At 39.2% G+C, this 14,843-nt stretch overlaps 2 protein-coding genes across 12 annotated transcripts in view; one reads left to right on the top strand and one right to left on the bottom strand.

Annotated features, from left to right (window-relative positions):
• Positions 1-14,843, bottom strand: part of ENPP4 (ectonucleotide pyrophosphatase/phosphodiesterase 4) — a 138,805-nt gene that overhangs the window by 93,231 nt on the left and 30,731 nt on the right. The gene's annotated exons all lie outside the window — the stretch shown is intronic.
• Positions 2,894-14,823, top strand: ENPP5 (ectonucleotide pyrophosphatase/phosphodiesterase family member 5). Of its 2 annotated transcripts, XM_001143218.7 has the most exons (5): positions 2,938-3,134; positions 3,830-3,891; positions 5,640-6,494; positions 8,349-8,525; positions 12,254-14,823. In XM_001143218.7, the coding sequence occupies exons 3-5, from the start codon at positions 5,675-5,677 to the stop codon at positions 12,679-12,681; spliced, it is 1,425 nt and encodes a 474-aa protein (XP_001143218.1). In that variant the 5' UTR covers positions 2,938-3,134; positions 3,830-3,891; positions 5,640-5,674; the 3' UTR covers positions 12,682-14,823. The 2 variants fall into 2 exon arrangements, with proteins under 2 accessions (XP_518516.2, XP_001143218.1); XM_518516.7 differs by lacking the exon at positions 3,830-3,891 and having other exon boundaries at positions 2,894-3,134.

Here is a 14,843-nt window from a genome sequence, read left to right as displayed (position 1 = left end):
GGAGAGAGCATGGCCCTGAATACATCTTGATTTCAGACTTCTGACCTCCAGAACTATGTGAGAATACATTTCTGTTTGTTGTAAGTCACCCAGTTTGTGATAATTTGTTAAGGCAGTCCTAGAACTAAAACACTATGAATACAATTTACAGAATACAACAATACAAATAGGTTTATATTTGACTTATATAAAGCTTTCTGAGGATAAAAGCATAATAATTGCTTCTATAAAATTCATTCTAATTGGTTCAAGCATATCACTAGAAGCCTAATTTATTAATATGCATAAAAATTCTTGGGCTAAGTTTTTGACTATTCTATAATTCAACATTTCACTCATTGGACTGAACTTCTGCTAATGAATCAAGATTAGTGAAGACCACTGTTTATCGTGAATTAAGAGCAGTGCAGAAGCAGAATCCCAGTGGTTCCTATCTATGGCCATTGAATATGTGAGACCCACATTTTGCAGAATGTTCTACAAAGGATTAAAAGATGAACTTTCTTTTAGTTTAGTCATTTGTGGTATAATGTACTGGAATGCACCTTTAAAATTTTTTAATTGTAAAATTATGTGTTTATTTTTCCTATCATGAAGTCTAGTTCCGAAAAACAAGACTTCTGTGGTAGAGCCAGTTTTGGTTGTTTCATAAAGAACAGATCGCATTTCAGTTTTAGCACAAAGCTCTTCTAGCCCCTGACGAAGAAAATTGTCCCTCTCTCAACCTGTATTAGACTTCCTTGGGGAGGCAGAGGGATCTCCCTCCCCACCTGACCCCAAAACCTTTGAAAGAAAGAAGTTGGTTATTCTGTTACACTATTATTCAATTAGAATTCCACTAATTCAATAACAGAGAATAAAAGAATAGTTACAGTCAATAGCAGGTTGTGGTTTCTGCTGCTAAAACTTTCTGAAAACCTATTGCAAATAGACAAATACTGAGGCAACAATAAGACAGGAGGGCAGGTGCAGATGTGGGAGCAGGAATCTCATGTTTTACATTCATTCCTCTATACTATGTAAACCAGACTTTCTCCCCATGAACAACATAAGGTAATAACAAGCCTATCAGGTGAACATTAGATGTCATTATATGGACTTCTGGGAGGAATCTGGCACTCTTATGAGCACTTTTCTGTGTTGTGCACTGTGGTTACCAGCTGTACCATGCCTATTTCACAGGAATAGCTGGTGAATATAATCATAACTTCCATAAAATTTGCAGAGCAAAGCAGGTTGTCATCCAAACAGAGTCCAACAATGTTCAGTGATCTGAACAAAAGTCAGGCCCATTTTCACCACTCCTGCTCTCTGATAAGCATACATTGTCCTTTGAGTGTTTTGGGAGAGCACAGAGTTGACCTATTCTGGGGGACAAGGACTTATAAGATTGGACCACTCTGTTCCAAGTTTGGGCAATTTCAAAGGACAGGGCTTTGGGGAATTGGAACAACTTGTTCAACTTCATTGTCTTTGGGTCTCACTAAACATAGAAACCACCAGCCTCCCTCTTAATCCCCATCCCACGTGTTGAAAACCATAAACTCAAGTTACCACGAATAAAAGGCCATGGAAGAGTGCCCAGATGCCCTTCGGGATGGGATGACCCAGTTAGGAGGTAACAATGTTTGGGGTTGAGATTGTCCCTCTATTAGAAGCAGACAGAGAAAAAGCTATGACCAAAATGTTTGCATGGCTTAATTAAATATCAACAGAAATCTCTATTCACTTTAAAGCTCCAGCACACCAGACAAGGGATCCGAGCTCCGGGCAGGAGCCAAAACCACCATTGCAGATATGCGCCCAGTTTTACCAGCTAATTAGATGTTAAACTTACATTGTAACAATCAACCTGATATTATTGCCTACTGCAGATAGAACTAGAATTCTAATTAGGTCAGAATTCTAGCTGGGATTGTGTAGATGGACAAATTCTTTCAGGGTAGTTTGATATCACTGCTATAATTTATGGTAAAGACAGTTGGGATCATACTGGCAAACTAAGTACCTGCCTACACTCCCTCAGGCCTAAAAATGCCATTGATTATCCCAAAAAAACTGAGAAAATAATCCACTACAGTACGGAAAAAGACAAAATAGGGGCACTAACACACAAGAAGCACTGAAGGCTTTCTGAAAGAGTAATCAGGCCTGATGTTTGTAGTTTTAATGTTTACTTTGCAAACAAAGGTAGAAACAGAGTCTGGAGCTCGGATGCCACCACCAGAGAGGGTAGCTGTTCAGCCTCTCTCCTGTGCAAATTAACCTAATCCTGAACCTGTCTTGGTTTAATTCGCACAATTTCAGGTGCCATGCTAGGTACACCACAAATATACCTCAGGGACCTCAATTGCAAAAACCTGGACTGCAAACGTTGGGGCTGCAGAGTTGACTAGGTTAATAAATTCTTTCTGAGGTAAAGCAGATAACACCCACTAATAAAAAGAATGAAAGTTCATCGTCCCATTGGCATCCTCGGGTGTGCAGGTGTTCCTCAGAGCAAAGCCCATGGTGTGCCCCATCGCCAATTCGTGACAAGGCAGGGGGCGGGGGGCGGGGGAAGGAAAAAAGCCTGGGATAAGAAATCAGAGAATACAAGTCGCTTTTAAACAAAAAACAGTGAATGTTAGAGTACACCCACCGTTGGGGTAGCACGCAATAATCTCTCAGCATCACTGACTCCAGCACAGCTGGTCCCCTGGAAAAGGCACGTTGCCGGAAGGTTTTGTGTGTGACCAAGCAATTGGCCACCCCACGCCTTCGGCCTACCAGATGGGTCCCTGACCCCGGGAGTCCCCTCCCCCTCCACCCTCCAAACCCAGGCAGCGCCCGCCCCTGCCCCCGCTGATTGACAGGCCGTGCAGCTACTCCTGGGAGCCTGGCTTTCGGGGGCAACCCAGGCAGAGGTGACTATCTCTGCAGCAGCCAATAGAAGCCAGGAGGCGGGGCGGGGAAGCGGCGCGGTCAGGTGCTCCGCTCCAGAGTTGAGAGCAAGTGAGCTCCTGCGCGTTCCGGGGGCGCTCCTTCCTCCAGTCACCTTCCCGCCGTTACCCGCGGCGCGCCGAAGGGAGTCTCCTCCAGACCCTCCCTCCCGTTGCCCCAAACTAATACGGACTGAACGGATCGCTGCGAAGGTGAGTCCAGGGGGGTGGGTGGCTTCCCTCCCGGGGACCCACACTGCTCCTCTGGTTCCCTAAAGCAACGTCCCCTCCTTGCCACTGCACATCTAAGAAGCCCAGGCCTCGGTGGGCGGGATGACTGGGAATTGGGAACATAACCTACGCAGCGACCCTTCTGGGTGGCTAGGATGGAATCCTGGTGGAGAAGGTGGACACCCCCGCCCTTGACGTCTACCCGAGCTACACAAACCTACTCCTTCTGCACTTTCCCTCTTCCGTTTATTCGGTGCCCCGTCCTTCCTGATCTCTAAGTCTGTTTGTGGAGGAAGGGTTGGAGGGGAGAAAGAACTGGAAAGTACTCAATGAAATGTGGAGCCAGATCCAGGGATTCCACTGTTTTGTGCAGCATTTTGTGCACGAAAAAAAACAAAAAATTCTGATTGTTTTCATTCCCCACCCCCCACCTCTGTTTATTGCTCTGTGTCATGGATGTGATGTTGAGTCTTCTTGCCAAACATTCCTAAGCTTCAGACAACACTTAATCTTTGCTTACTTTTGTTGGTCCCAAGAAAGCAGTTTTCTCCTGCTTACACATGTGCCGAATTAATTTGCTAAGATAGATGAAAACGAGGTGTTCCATGTAGTTTATTTTCTCTGCTTTTAGCCTTAAATTACATTTGGTTGAGACTAGCCTTCCTTGTTTTAAAAAGGTGGGAGAGAAAATTAGGGGGAGAAAGGACAGAGAGAGCAACTACCATCCATAGCCAGATAGGTGAGTAAATATATTTGCAGTAACCTATTTGCTATTCCCTGCTGCAACTGTTTTTAATATTCCTTCCAGAATCAGAGAGAGTATTGCCATCCAAGAAATCGTTTTTAAATATAACATTTGAGCTATCATCTTGAGACCAATACCTAAAACAATTTCAGTTTAAGAAATGTCTAGGTATGGTGAAAGCACAGTTTAAAACCAGCAAAACAGAATTTATTGCCCTCAGCGAATACCCACAATGTACATATATCTTGTACTTCTGAAAGCAAAGCAAGCATGCCAAGTAGTTTTTATTTACCTGTACCTATAATACAGCAAGGTGAAACAGGATATATTTTTGAAGTTTAAAAATGTCTTCAGGCCGGCTGCGGTGGCTCATGCCTGTAATCCCAGCACTTTGGGGGGCCGAGACGGGTGAATCACCTGAGGTCAGCAGTTTTGAGACCAGGCTGGCCAACATGGCGAAACCCTGTCTCTACTGAAAATACAAAAATTAGCCGGGTGTGGTGGCGGGCGCCTGTAGTCCCAGCTACTTGGGAGACTGAGGCAGGAGAATTGCTTGAACACGGGAGGCGGAAGTTGCAGTAAGCAGAGATCGTGCCACCGCACACCAGCTTGGGCAACAGAGTGAGACTCCCTCTCAAAAAAAAAAGTCTTCAGCTTAGGAAGATATCAAAAGCCAGTTTCAAGAGATTTATTTGTACAAGTGTGGTTTGATCTAAGTTTTGGTGGGTTTATAAATACCTTCATGCAGGAATGGGTAGAAAAATGAGAGAACAAAAGATCCCTGCTGGATGTGCACGCCTGATGAAAACTGACAAAATTTACATATCTATTGTTTATCCATACAGCGTCTTATTAGCTTTCTCCAATAGAATGAAAGTATTTTAGAAATATACACAGATTAGGGGAAAAGACCAACAACCTTGATTCACAGAGCTGTAAACCAGGGAAGTGCTTTTACTACACCTATCAATGATAAGATTAAATTTTGACAAATTTTAACATTAGGAAAGTCAACAACAAATTTCAGAATTATATTTCTGTTAATATTTAGTTTAGAATCTAATTATTTAGTTCAACGAAGGCTATGATTTGATTATTAATAAATGAATGTGGATTACTTTTCAATAAATATATCTGGATGTCACAAATGTTATTTCACTTCAAGAAACCAAATTCATCTATTTTCCTCTCTCTTTAGTAATACTTCTTTTGTCTGTGATTAACCAAACATAGGGGTTGAAAATAGAAGTGTGCATATACATATATATATATAATATATATATGTATATGCACCATTATTCGATTTGCTAATGATACTTCATTGTTGCTAGGTTGCCATAGTTGCTCTAGCCATAATGTTAAGGACGTTCACAGGTATTTGACTATAAAAAAGTTTCTGACCAGAAGTCAAAAGTCTGGATCAACCTGAAAGTGTTTCTAAAAGTTTTATGTAAATGATGTCATTTTAAAATGCTGTTGAAGAGCTCACTTAAATAATTCCTTTGAGGGATATTTAGATAAATTCTCAGAAGTGAAAAAGTTGTTTAAATGCAGCTAAACTTCTTAGCTTTATTATTCATTTAGCCCCAGGTCTCTTATCTAATACGGAGTTCTGTGACATAATTCTTCCAGGCTGTGATTTATGAATATAACTGGGATTGCTAAGCACTGTTACTCTGAGTTTGGGGTAAAGTATACAAAACAAAATTATTGCCTTTAATTTCTATATGTTTATTCTACAGATTATCTTACACTGAACTGATCAAGTACTTTGAAAATGACTTCAAAATTTCTCTTGGTGTCCTTCATACTGAGTCTTTCAACCACCTTTTCTCTCCAACCAGACCAGCAAAAGGTTCTACTAGTTTCTTTTGATGGATTCCGTTGGGATTACTTATATAAAGTTCCAACGCCCCATTTTCATTATATTATGAAATATGGTGTTCACGTGAAGCAAGTTACTAATGTTTTTATTACAAAAACCTACCCTAACCATTATACTTTGGTAACTGGCCTCTTTGCAGAGAATCATGGGATTGTTGCAAATGATATGTTTGATCCTATTTGGAACAAATCTTTCTCCTTGGATCACATGAATATTTATGATTCCAAGTTTTGGGAAGAAGCAACACCAATATGGATCACAAACCAGAGGGCAGGACATACTAGTGGTGCAGCCATGTGGCCCGGAACAGATGTAAAAATACATAAGCGCTTTCCTACTCATTACATGCCTTACAATGAGTCAGTTTCATTTGAAGATAGAGTTGCCAAAATTATTGAATGGTTTACGTCAAAAGAGCCCATAAATCTTGGTCTTCTCTATTGGGAAGACCCTGATGACATGGGCCACCATTTGGGACCTGACAGTCCGCTCATGGGGCCTGTCATTTCAGATATTGACAAGAAGTTAGGATATCTCATACAAATGCTGAAAAAGGCAAAGTTGTGGAACACTCTGAACCTAATCATCACAAGTGATCATGGAATGACGCAGTGCTCTGAGGAAAGGTTAATAGAACTTGACCAGTACCTGGATAAAGACCACTATACCCTGATTGATCAATCCCCAGTAGCAGCCATCTTGCCAAAAGAAGGTAAGGCTGACCGAATGAATGGTGAGCTGAGACTAGAGGTGCATTTGCCCAGTGTGATCAAATGAATAGGGATTTCTGTTGCTGCGCCTTTAAAGTAGACTTTGCCTGTGTCATGGTAATATTCTGGGATTTAATCCTCAGACTCTGAAAAGACAAAATCTCTTTTCTCAAAGCCTAATTTTTTTTTCCTTTTTCCTAGAATACTGAACTTGATGTGCTCTATGTATGTATGGCAGTAGGTTTTAACCATTTTGGATCCATAGAATATTATGAAAGCTATAGCCTCCCTTCTCAGAAAAATTGAGATGGAAAGATACATACAAAACTTGAATGCATGTACAGTTATTTCATAGAAGCCCCAAAGCCTTTTATAGGTTCCTAATTTGGACCTGCTTAACAAGGAAGCTGTGGAAGATAAGAAGGAGAAAGAGCTTTGGTCAATCTGAGGTTTATTTTCCTTATAAGTGTGGAAAGTAATAACAATACCTTAAACTTTTTACAAACCTCTCCTGGAATCCTTATACCCAACCTGTCACCTCAGTATTGTCTCCATTTTAAAGACAAGTAAATGACAGGTAAGTGACCTCAAAAGGTTTAACATCCTGAGGTCACAAAATAAGTGACAACATGACTCAGACATGCTCTTTGACATATTTTATCACTTTGCAGGGTTGGTCTTAGGTATCAAATGAGAGAACAGATTTTGAAAAGCTATAATATTTCACAAATGAGAATTCCATCCCTCAGAGGGGAATTAGGAGAATCATATGAAACAGCGAATGTTAAAATATGTGTGTGTTTTACACACACAGTTTTCAGCAAACAGCACTTTTTTTCTGGTTTAAGAAAATTAGCTAGGAGTGGTTGCTCACGCCTGTAATCTCAGCACTTTGGGAGGCCGAGGCAGCAGGGTCACTTGAGGCCAGGAGTTCGAGGCCAGCCTGGGCAACATAGCAAGACCCTGTTGCTAAAAAAAAAAAAAATAGCCTGGTGTGGTGACACATGCCTGTGTCCCAGGCTGAGGTGGAAGGGTTGCTTGAGCCCAGGAGTTCCAGGTTACAGTGAGCTATGATCATATCACTGCACTCCACCTTGGGCGACAGGGAGACACAGTCGAAAGAAAAAAAAGAAAGAAAAAGAGAGACTGAGGGGGAAAGAGAGAGAGAGGGAGGGAAGAGAAGGGGGTGAAAGAGAGAGAGGGGGGAGGGAAGGAGGAAGGGAAGAGGAAACAGAAGGGGAGAAAATTACATTAACCCTTCAATTTCCTTTATAAAATTGGAATGATGTCCCCTTGTTGCGGTGCAGAAGATAAGGATGCAACCTCAGCAATGGATTTGAAAAACAGGAGGAGGATGAAAGACAGTGCCTGGGTAACCGCATTTGTAGTTATAGGGAGTACTTTGGCAACACCTCCAGTGTTTTCAGATGTTTCCATTTTACAAACTGCTTTCCACCTCCAGTCTCTTTTCCCAGCCCTCACCCACCCCTCACCATGTTTTCTTGTCTGGAGATTCTTCGTGTCTGCACTCACAACTACCAGAACCTAGTCATTTTTATTTGGGTATTGCAGTACCCTAGACATTTTACATAGTGTCACTAATTAATATGTATGTGTATCGAAGTCTTTAGAGGTTTCTGGATCTATAAAATGCCCTTCCTTAATTCTATAAGGTGAACTTACAACAGAAGATTATTTCCTAGTTTCCCCTCCCAAAATTGTTTTCCCCAAGGGGAAAAAGAATTTTTTCTTATGTTCAGCTCTCTGGTTTTTCACCTCCGTAGCAAGTCTGTTGCCCATGGTTGATGGTAGCTATGAGTATTTTGTTCTGAGTGCCTCTCCTCCCTTCTCTTTAGGTAAATTTGATGAAGTCTATGAAGCACTAACTCACGCTCATCCTAATCTTACTGTTTACAAAAAAGAAGACGTTCCAGAAAGGTGGCATTACAAACACAACAGTCGAATTCAACCAATCATAGCAGTGGCTGATGAAGGGTGGCACATTTTACAGAATAAGTCAGATGACTTTCTGTGTGAGTATGTTACAGTATTTCTTTCCATTCTGCATTACTTTTTGCTAAAATACAACAGTTTAAATACATAATACAGCAGTTTATTGATTGATATTTTTACTGTCTGTTACTTGAATATTAAGGAACTACAATGTTTTTGTATTTATCTAAAAATGCATTTTTTAGATATTGGTCCTTGATATATAAAAGATATATACAAAATGTCCCTTTAGGTAGAATTGGGTTTCTATCATGTTTATTGATTAAAAGAAAAGCAGATGCCTGACAATGGCATTTGTAGTGTGCTTGTGACTCATAGTGGCAGATGTATACAGATACATGGTTTCTGGTTCTTAAAACGGTTTTTGGCCAGGTGCGGTGGCTCTCGCCTGTAATCCCAGCACTTTGGGAGGCTGAGGCGGGTGGATCACGAGGTCAGGAGATCGAGACCATCCTGGCTAACACGGTGAAACCCCGTCTCTACTAAAAAAATACAAAAAATTAGCCTGGCATGGTGGCAGGCGCCTGTAGTCCCAGCTACTCGGGGGGCTGAGGCAGGAGAATGGCGTGAACCTGGGAGGCGGAGCTTGCAGTGAGCCGAGATCGTGCCACTGCACTCCAGCCTGGGTGACAGAGCAAGACTCTGTCTCAAAAAAAAAAGCAAAAAAAAAAAAAAAAAAAAATTTTTCCATATAGATAATGATCCATAAACCAATGTTCAGATTTTTATGTCTTGTGCAGGTAGCTCTTATGTTAGAGGGCTTGCTCAACAAAGGACTGCTATCTTTGGCAAGATTTGTATTTTAAAGTTAATATAAATTCAAAGGGCCCTCTAGAAATGGTTTGCTGAACTACAGTTACACAATAGATTGGTCACCTCTATTTTTGATAGAAAACCTTAATAATACTCAATTTATATTATGTTTAATGATTCAATAATTAATTAAAGATTGACCACTGTATACCTAAGCCAGAATAGTTAAGCCCTAATGCCCCAAAGCAGTGGCTCTCAAAGTGTGTTCCCTGGCCCACCAGCATCCACATCAGCTGAGAGCTTGTTAGAAATGCAAATTATTGGCCACATAAATGTCTTCTTTTGAGAAGTGTCTGTTCATGTCCTTCGCCCACTTTTTGATGGGGTTGTTTGTTTTTTTCTTGTAAATTTGTTTGCGTTCATTGTAGATTCTGGATATTAGCCCTTTGTCAGATGAGTAGGTTGTGAAAATTTTCTCCCATTTTGTAGGTTGCCTGTTCACTCTGATGGTAGTTTCTTTTGCTGTGCAGAAGCTCTTTAGTTTAATTAGATCCCATTTGTCAATTTTGTCTTTTGTTGCCATTGCTTTTGGTGTTTTAGACATGAAGTCCTTGTCCATACCTATGTCCTGAATGGTAATGCCTAGGTTTTCTTCTAGGGTTTTTATGGTTTTAGGTCTAAGGTTTAAGTCTTTAATCCATCTTGAATTGATTTTTGTATAAGGTGTAAGGAAGGGATCCAGTTTCAGCTTTCTCCATATGGCTAGCCAGTTTTCCCAGCACCATTTATTAAATAGGGAATCCTTTCCCCATTTCTTGTTTTTCTCAGGTTTGTCAAAAAACACATGAAAAAATGCTCATCATCACTGGCCATCAGAGAAATGCAAATCAAAACCACAATGAGATACCATCTCACACCAGTTAGAATGGCAACCATTAAAAAGTCAGGAAACAACAGGTGCTGGAGAGGATGTGGAGAAATAGGAACAATTTTACACTGTTGGTGGGACTGTAAACTAGTTCAACCATTGTGGAAGTCAGTGTGGCGATTCCTCAGGGATCTAGAACTGGAAATACCATTTGACCCAGCCATCCCATTACTGGGTATATACCCAAAGGACTATAAATCATGCTGCTATAAAGACACATGCACACGTATGTTTATTGCGGCATTATTCGCAATAGCAAAGACTTGGAACCAACCCAAATGTCCAACAATGATAGACTGGATTAAGAAAATGTGGCACATATACACCATGGAATACTATGCAGCCATAAAAAATGATGAGTTCATGTCCTTTGTAGGGACATGGATGAAATTGGAAAACATCATTCTCAGTAAACTATCGCAAGAACAAAAAACCAAACACCGCATATTCTCACTCATAGGTGGGAATTGAACAATGAGATCACATGGACACAGGAAGGGGAATATCACACTCTGGGGACTGTTGTGGGGTGGGGGGAGGGGGGAGGGATAGCATTGGGTACCCTAAAACTTAAAGTATAAAAAAAAAAAAAAAAAAAAGAAATGCAAATTATTGGGCCCAAAACAGACCTACTGAATTTGAAACTGTGAGGCCCTGGTGAAACACACAAAAGTTTGAGAACCATTGCCCTTAGGCATACATTATAAATACCATCTACTTGATCAAGCATTTATGATCGGGGCTACCACTACAAAACAAAGTCCCTATTCATAGGAAAGCTTTTACATAAGTCACAATGACTTAATTTTAAGTCTGAATTTCTAGTAAGAAGTGTGATATAAGATAATTATCTTTGCCTTCATGAGTGAGAGTCTAGGTCCCAACTTCTCATAGAAATGAACACAGCAATCATCCAGTCAATTACAAAGTATATAATGATATATTCCCGGTGTGGCTATCAATTAATGAAATAGCATAGTACCCTGTCAGATAATTACTAGTGATTCATAACTTCAGTGCTATTTTTACTTAAATAAACCTAAAAGAATCATGGCATCTAGAATGACTTCTTTAGATACATTTTTCCTGGTAGATTTCCAATTACTTTGAAATGACTAGGGGTCAGTTTATGACTTTTTGAAAAACTGATTTAGGATTTTTTCGAGGCGGATGGGGCAGGGAGTGTTCCTATTGCATAGTACCCTGAAGCAAGTATGGGTATTAGAGATGGATTTACTAGTCATTCTCCTTGCCACCTTTAAGATAAAGCCTGTCAGTTTTGCTTGGGTGCCATCTTATCAGCAGTAGCTCCTTTGCCTTGTACCTTGATACCATGCTAAGCACACATGCCTTTGAAATCCAGCTGTTATCAATTTCGTATCCATTTTATGTCACTTGACACATGTGTCAGAAGACCCCCAAGTTTTTACCTTATTTGTAGCCACACTAAAAGCACATAATGCTAAGTTGGATCCTGATTAGAGCTACCAAAATCAGGAGTTTCCTACTCTCCTCTACTCTGACCTTTGTTTTTTAGTAGTAGATTATAGCTGTAAGTACAGGTTTGATTTTTATGGTTTCTTTTGTTTTTCTTTATGTATCGTATTTTCCCTTTTATTGGTAACTATGAGTTTATTGGCTTCAGATTAAGACTAAGAGCACCTTTATCTCTTTATCTTTAGAATAATAATTGGAACATAGTAGGTACCCCATAAGTATTTGCTGAATATTACTTTGCCACCAGTAAAAAACAAAAACAAAACAAAACAAACAAACAAACAAAAACTCTAATTTTTCCCTAACTTGGCTCTGCTTTGTTCTTTACCCTTCTTCCCCTGCTGCTTAAGCCACTGTTGGCCTGTAAGAAAGATTCACAACCATTTGACTCTTCAATTCCTGAAGAGAATTGTGATGTGGACAACAGCAGAGATTGTTTGTCAAAGATTGTTTTATGTTTACAGTCAAACTAGATAAGATGTGCATTTAAGTTCAGAATTTGACCATACAACAATTATGTCCATTTTAATGCATAGTTGCCTAACTTTTTCACATATTTTCTCTTTACAGTAGGCAACCACGGTTATGATAATGCGTTAGCAGATATGCATCCAATATTTTTAGCCCATGGTCCTGCCTTCAGAAAGAATTTCTCAAAAGAAGCCATGAACTCCACAGATTTGTACCCGCTACTATGCCACCTCCTCAATATCACCGCCATGCCACACAATGGATCATTCTGGAATGTCCAGGATCTGCTCAATTCAGCAATGCCAAGGGCGGTCCCTTATACACAGAGTACTATACTCCTCCCTGGTAGTGTTAAACCAGCAGAATATGACCAAGAGGGGTCATACCCTTATTTCATAGGGGTCTCTCTTGGCAGCATTATAGTGATTGTATTTTTTGTAATTTTCATTAAGCATTTAATTCACAGTCAAATACCTGCCTTACAAGATATGCATGCTGAAATAGCTCAACCATTATTACAAGCCTAATGTTACTTTGAAGTGGATTTGCATATTGAAGTGGAGATTCCATAATTATATCAGTGTTTAAAGGTTTCAAATTCTGGGAAACCAGTTCCAGACATTTGCAGAAACCATTAAGCAGTTACATATTTAGGTACACACACACACACACACACACACACACACACGGACCAAAATACTTACACCTGCAAAGGAATAAAGAGGTGAGAGTATGTCTCCATTGTTCACTGTAGCATAGGGATAGATAAGATCCTGCTTTATTTGGACTTGGCACATATAATGTATATATTTAGCAACTTTGCACTATGTAAAGTACCTTATATATTGCACTTTAAATTTCTCTCCTGATGGGTACTTTAATTTGAAATGCACTTTATGGACAGTTATGTCTTATAACTTGATTGAAAATGACAACTTTTGGCACCCATGTCACAGAATACTTGTTACTCATTGTTCAAACTGAAGGAAATTTCTAATAATCCCGAATAATGAACATAGAAATCTATCTCCATAAATTGAGAGAAGAAGAAAGTGATAAGTGTTGAAAATTAAATGTGATAACCTTTGAACCTTGAATTTTGGAGATGTATTCCCAACAGCAGAATGCAACTGTGGGCATTTCTTGTCTTATTTCTTTCCAGAGAACGTGGTTTTCATTTATTTTTCCCTCAAAAGAGAGTCAAATACTGACAGATTCATTCTAAATATATTGTTTCTGTCATAAAATTATTGTGATTTCCTGATGAGTCATATTACTGTGATTTTCATAATAATGAAGACACCATGAATATACTTTTTTTCTATATAGTTCAGCAATGGCCTGAATAGAAGCGACCAGGCACCATCTCAGCAATGTTTTCTCTTGTTTGTAATTATTTGCTCCTTTTAAAATTAAATCACTATTAATTACATTAAAAATCAAATTGGATAAAACAATGTTTTCTTTCTGGTAGCACATAATAACAGAGAACAAGCATCTTTTAGATTTGAGCATTTGAAGATTCAAAGTTGCGAAAGAGCACAAACCATATTAGGTAAAATATTGGCCACTCAATCCTTGAAAAGAACTGTGTGGAGCCTGGAAAAAAAAATTAGGACCACATGTGAGATGTTTACAAGACACCCAGAACAGTGGTAAAGTGTGCATACTAGAAAAAGCAGCAAAATAACTCTTTGTGGTAACAGGTATCAAAACACGGGAGCTGAGATGATATAGCCCTGTTTCAAGAAATATGTGAATACCCACCTACCAGGTGCTCAGTGGAATCAAAGATGAATCCAAGTTCACAAATAGACTTCTACTTCCAAGGTAGTACTTTTGACCTGCCTGGTCATCTCAGTCTTTTCCATTCCAACAACCTAAGGCTGTGCTTTAGATTTCTAAGTAATCAAGAAGTTTGGGAGAGGCATGGTATTACATGTGGCTTCTTAGAGGAAAGAGGAAGCCCTGAAAAGAAAGGCTTTCCTTGAAGAAAATAGCATTTTACAGACACATGGATAGTACTGTGATTTCATGTATATATATGTACCAATTGGCTAATGAGTAGGTAAAATTGTATTACTATTCCAGAAAGAAAGGATAAATTGGATGTGAAGAACTAAAGTGACCTAGTTAAAAATTTAAACAAATTTAAGTGCTTCCTAAAATTTGGTGAATGTCTTATTTTTTAAATTGATAATACCAGTAAGGAATGTTGGCACATAATTCCCATTTCATTATAAAACCTCTTAATAGAATAGAATCAAATAATTCGAAATGGCCTATAGATTAAAAAGCTGAGAAAGTATATGGTAGGTAGCAAACTCCCCAGAAGTATGGACTCTGGATTAGACATCTCAGAATACATGAGCACTCATGTTGGCTTGCTTTGTAGCTATGAACTTACCCTGTATTATTGAAATGTCAGCATAATGACTGGAAGGTGAAATTGGTCCATTTTAGAGCATTACTATTATGCTATCTGTCCATTTAAATTAATAATTGCATTAAATTCATTTTAGAAGGTGCTATTACATTAGTAGTAAGAAAGTAAATTCATATATAAATATTTGATTATCAGATGGTTTACTTACAGATACTTATTTTCCTGTAAAATAGGAGAGTTTACCTGAAGAAAAATAAAACTTTTAACTTTTCTGGGAAAATCACATCACTTATCATCATTGAC

Source organism: Pan troglodytes, chromosome 5, assembly GCF_028858775.2.
Source record: "Pan troglodytes isolate AG18354 chromosome 5, NHGRI_mPanTro3-v2.0_pri, whole genome shotgun sequence".
NCBI lineage: Eukaryota > Metazoa > Chordata > Mammalia > Primates > Hominidae > Pan > Pan troglodytes.
Note: the sequence above shows the minus strand (reverse complement) of the source record. Positions and strands in the feature narration are given on the sequence as shown.

Coding starts and splice junctions, on each gene's coding strand:
- ENPP5 (XM_518516.7), top strand. CDS start 5,675: ATGACTTCAAAATTTCTCTTGGTGTCCTTCATACTGAGTCTTTCAACC. Junction 6,495..8,348: donor AGCCATCTTGCCAAAAGAAG/GTAAGGCTGACC, acceptor CCTTCTCTTTAG/GTAAATTTGATGAAGTCTAT. Junction 8,526..12,253: donor TAAGTCAGATGACTTTCTGT/GTGAGTATGTTA, acceptor TTCTCTTTACAG/TAGGCAACCACGGTTATGAT.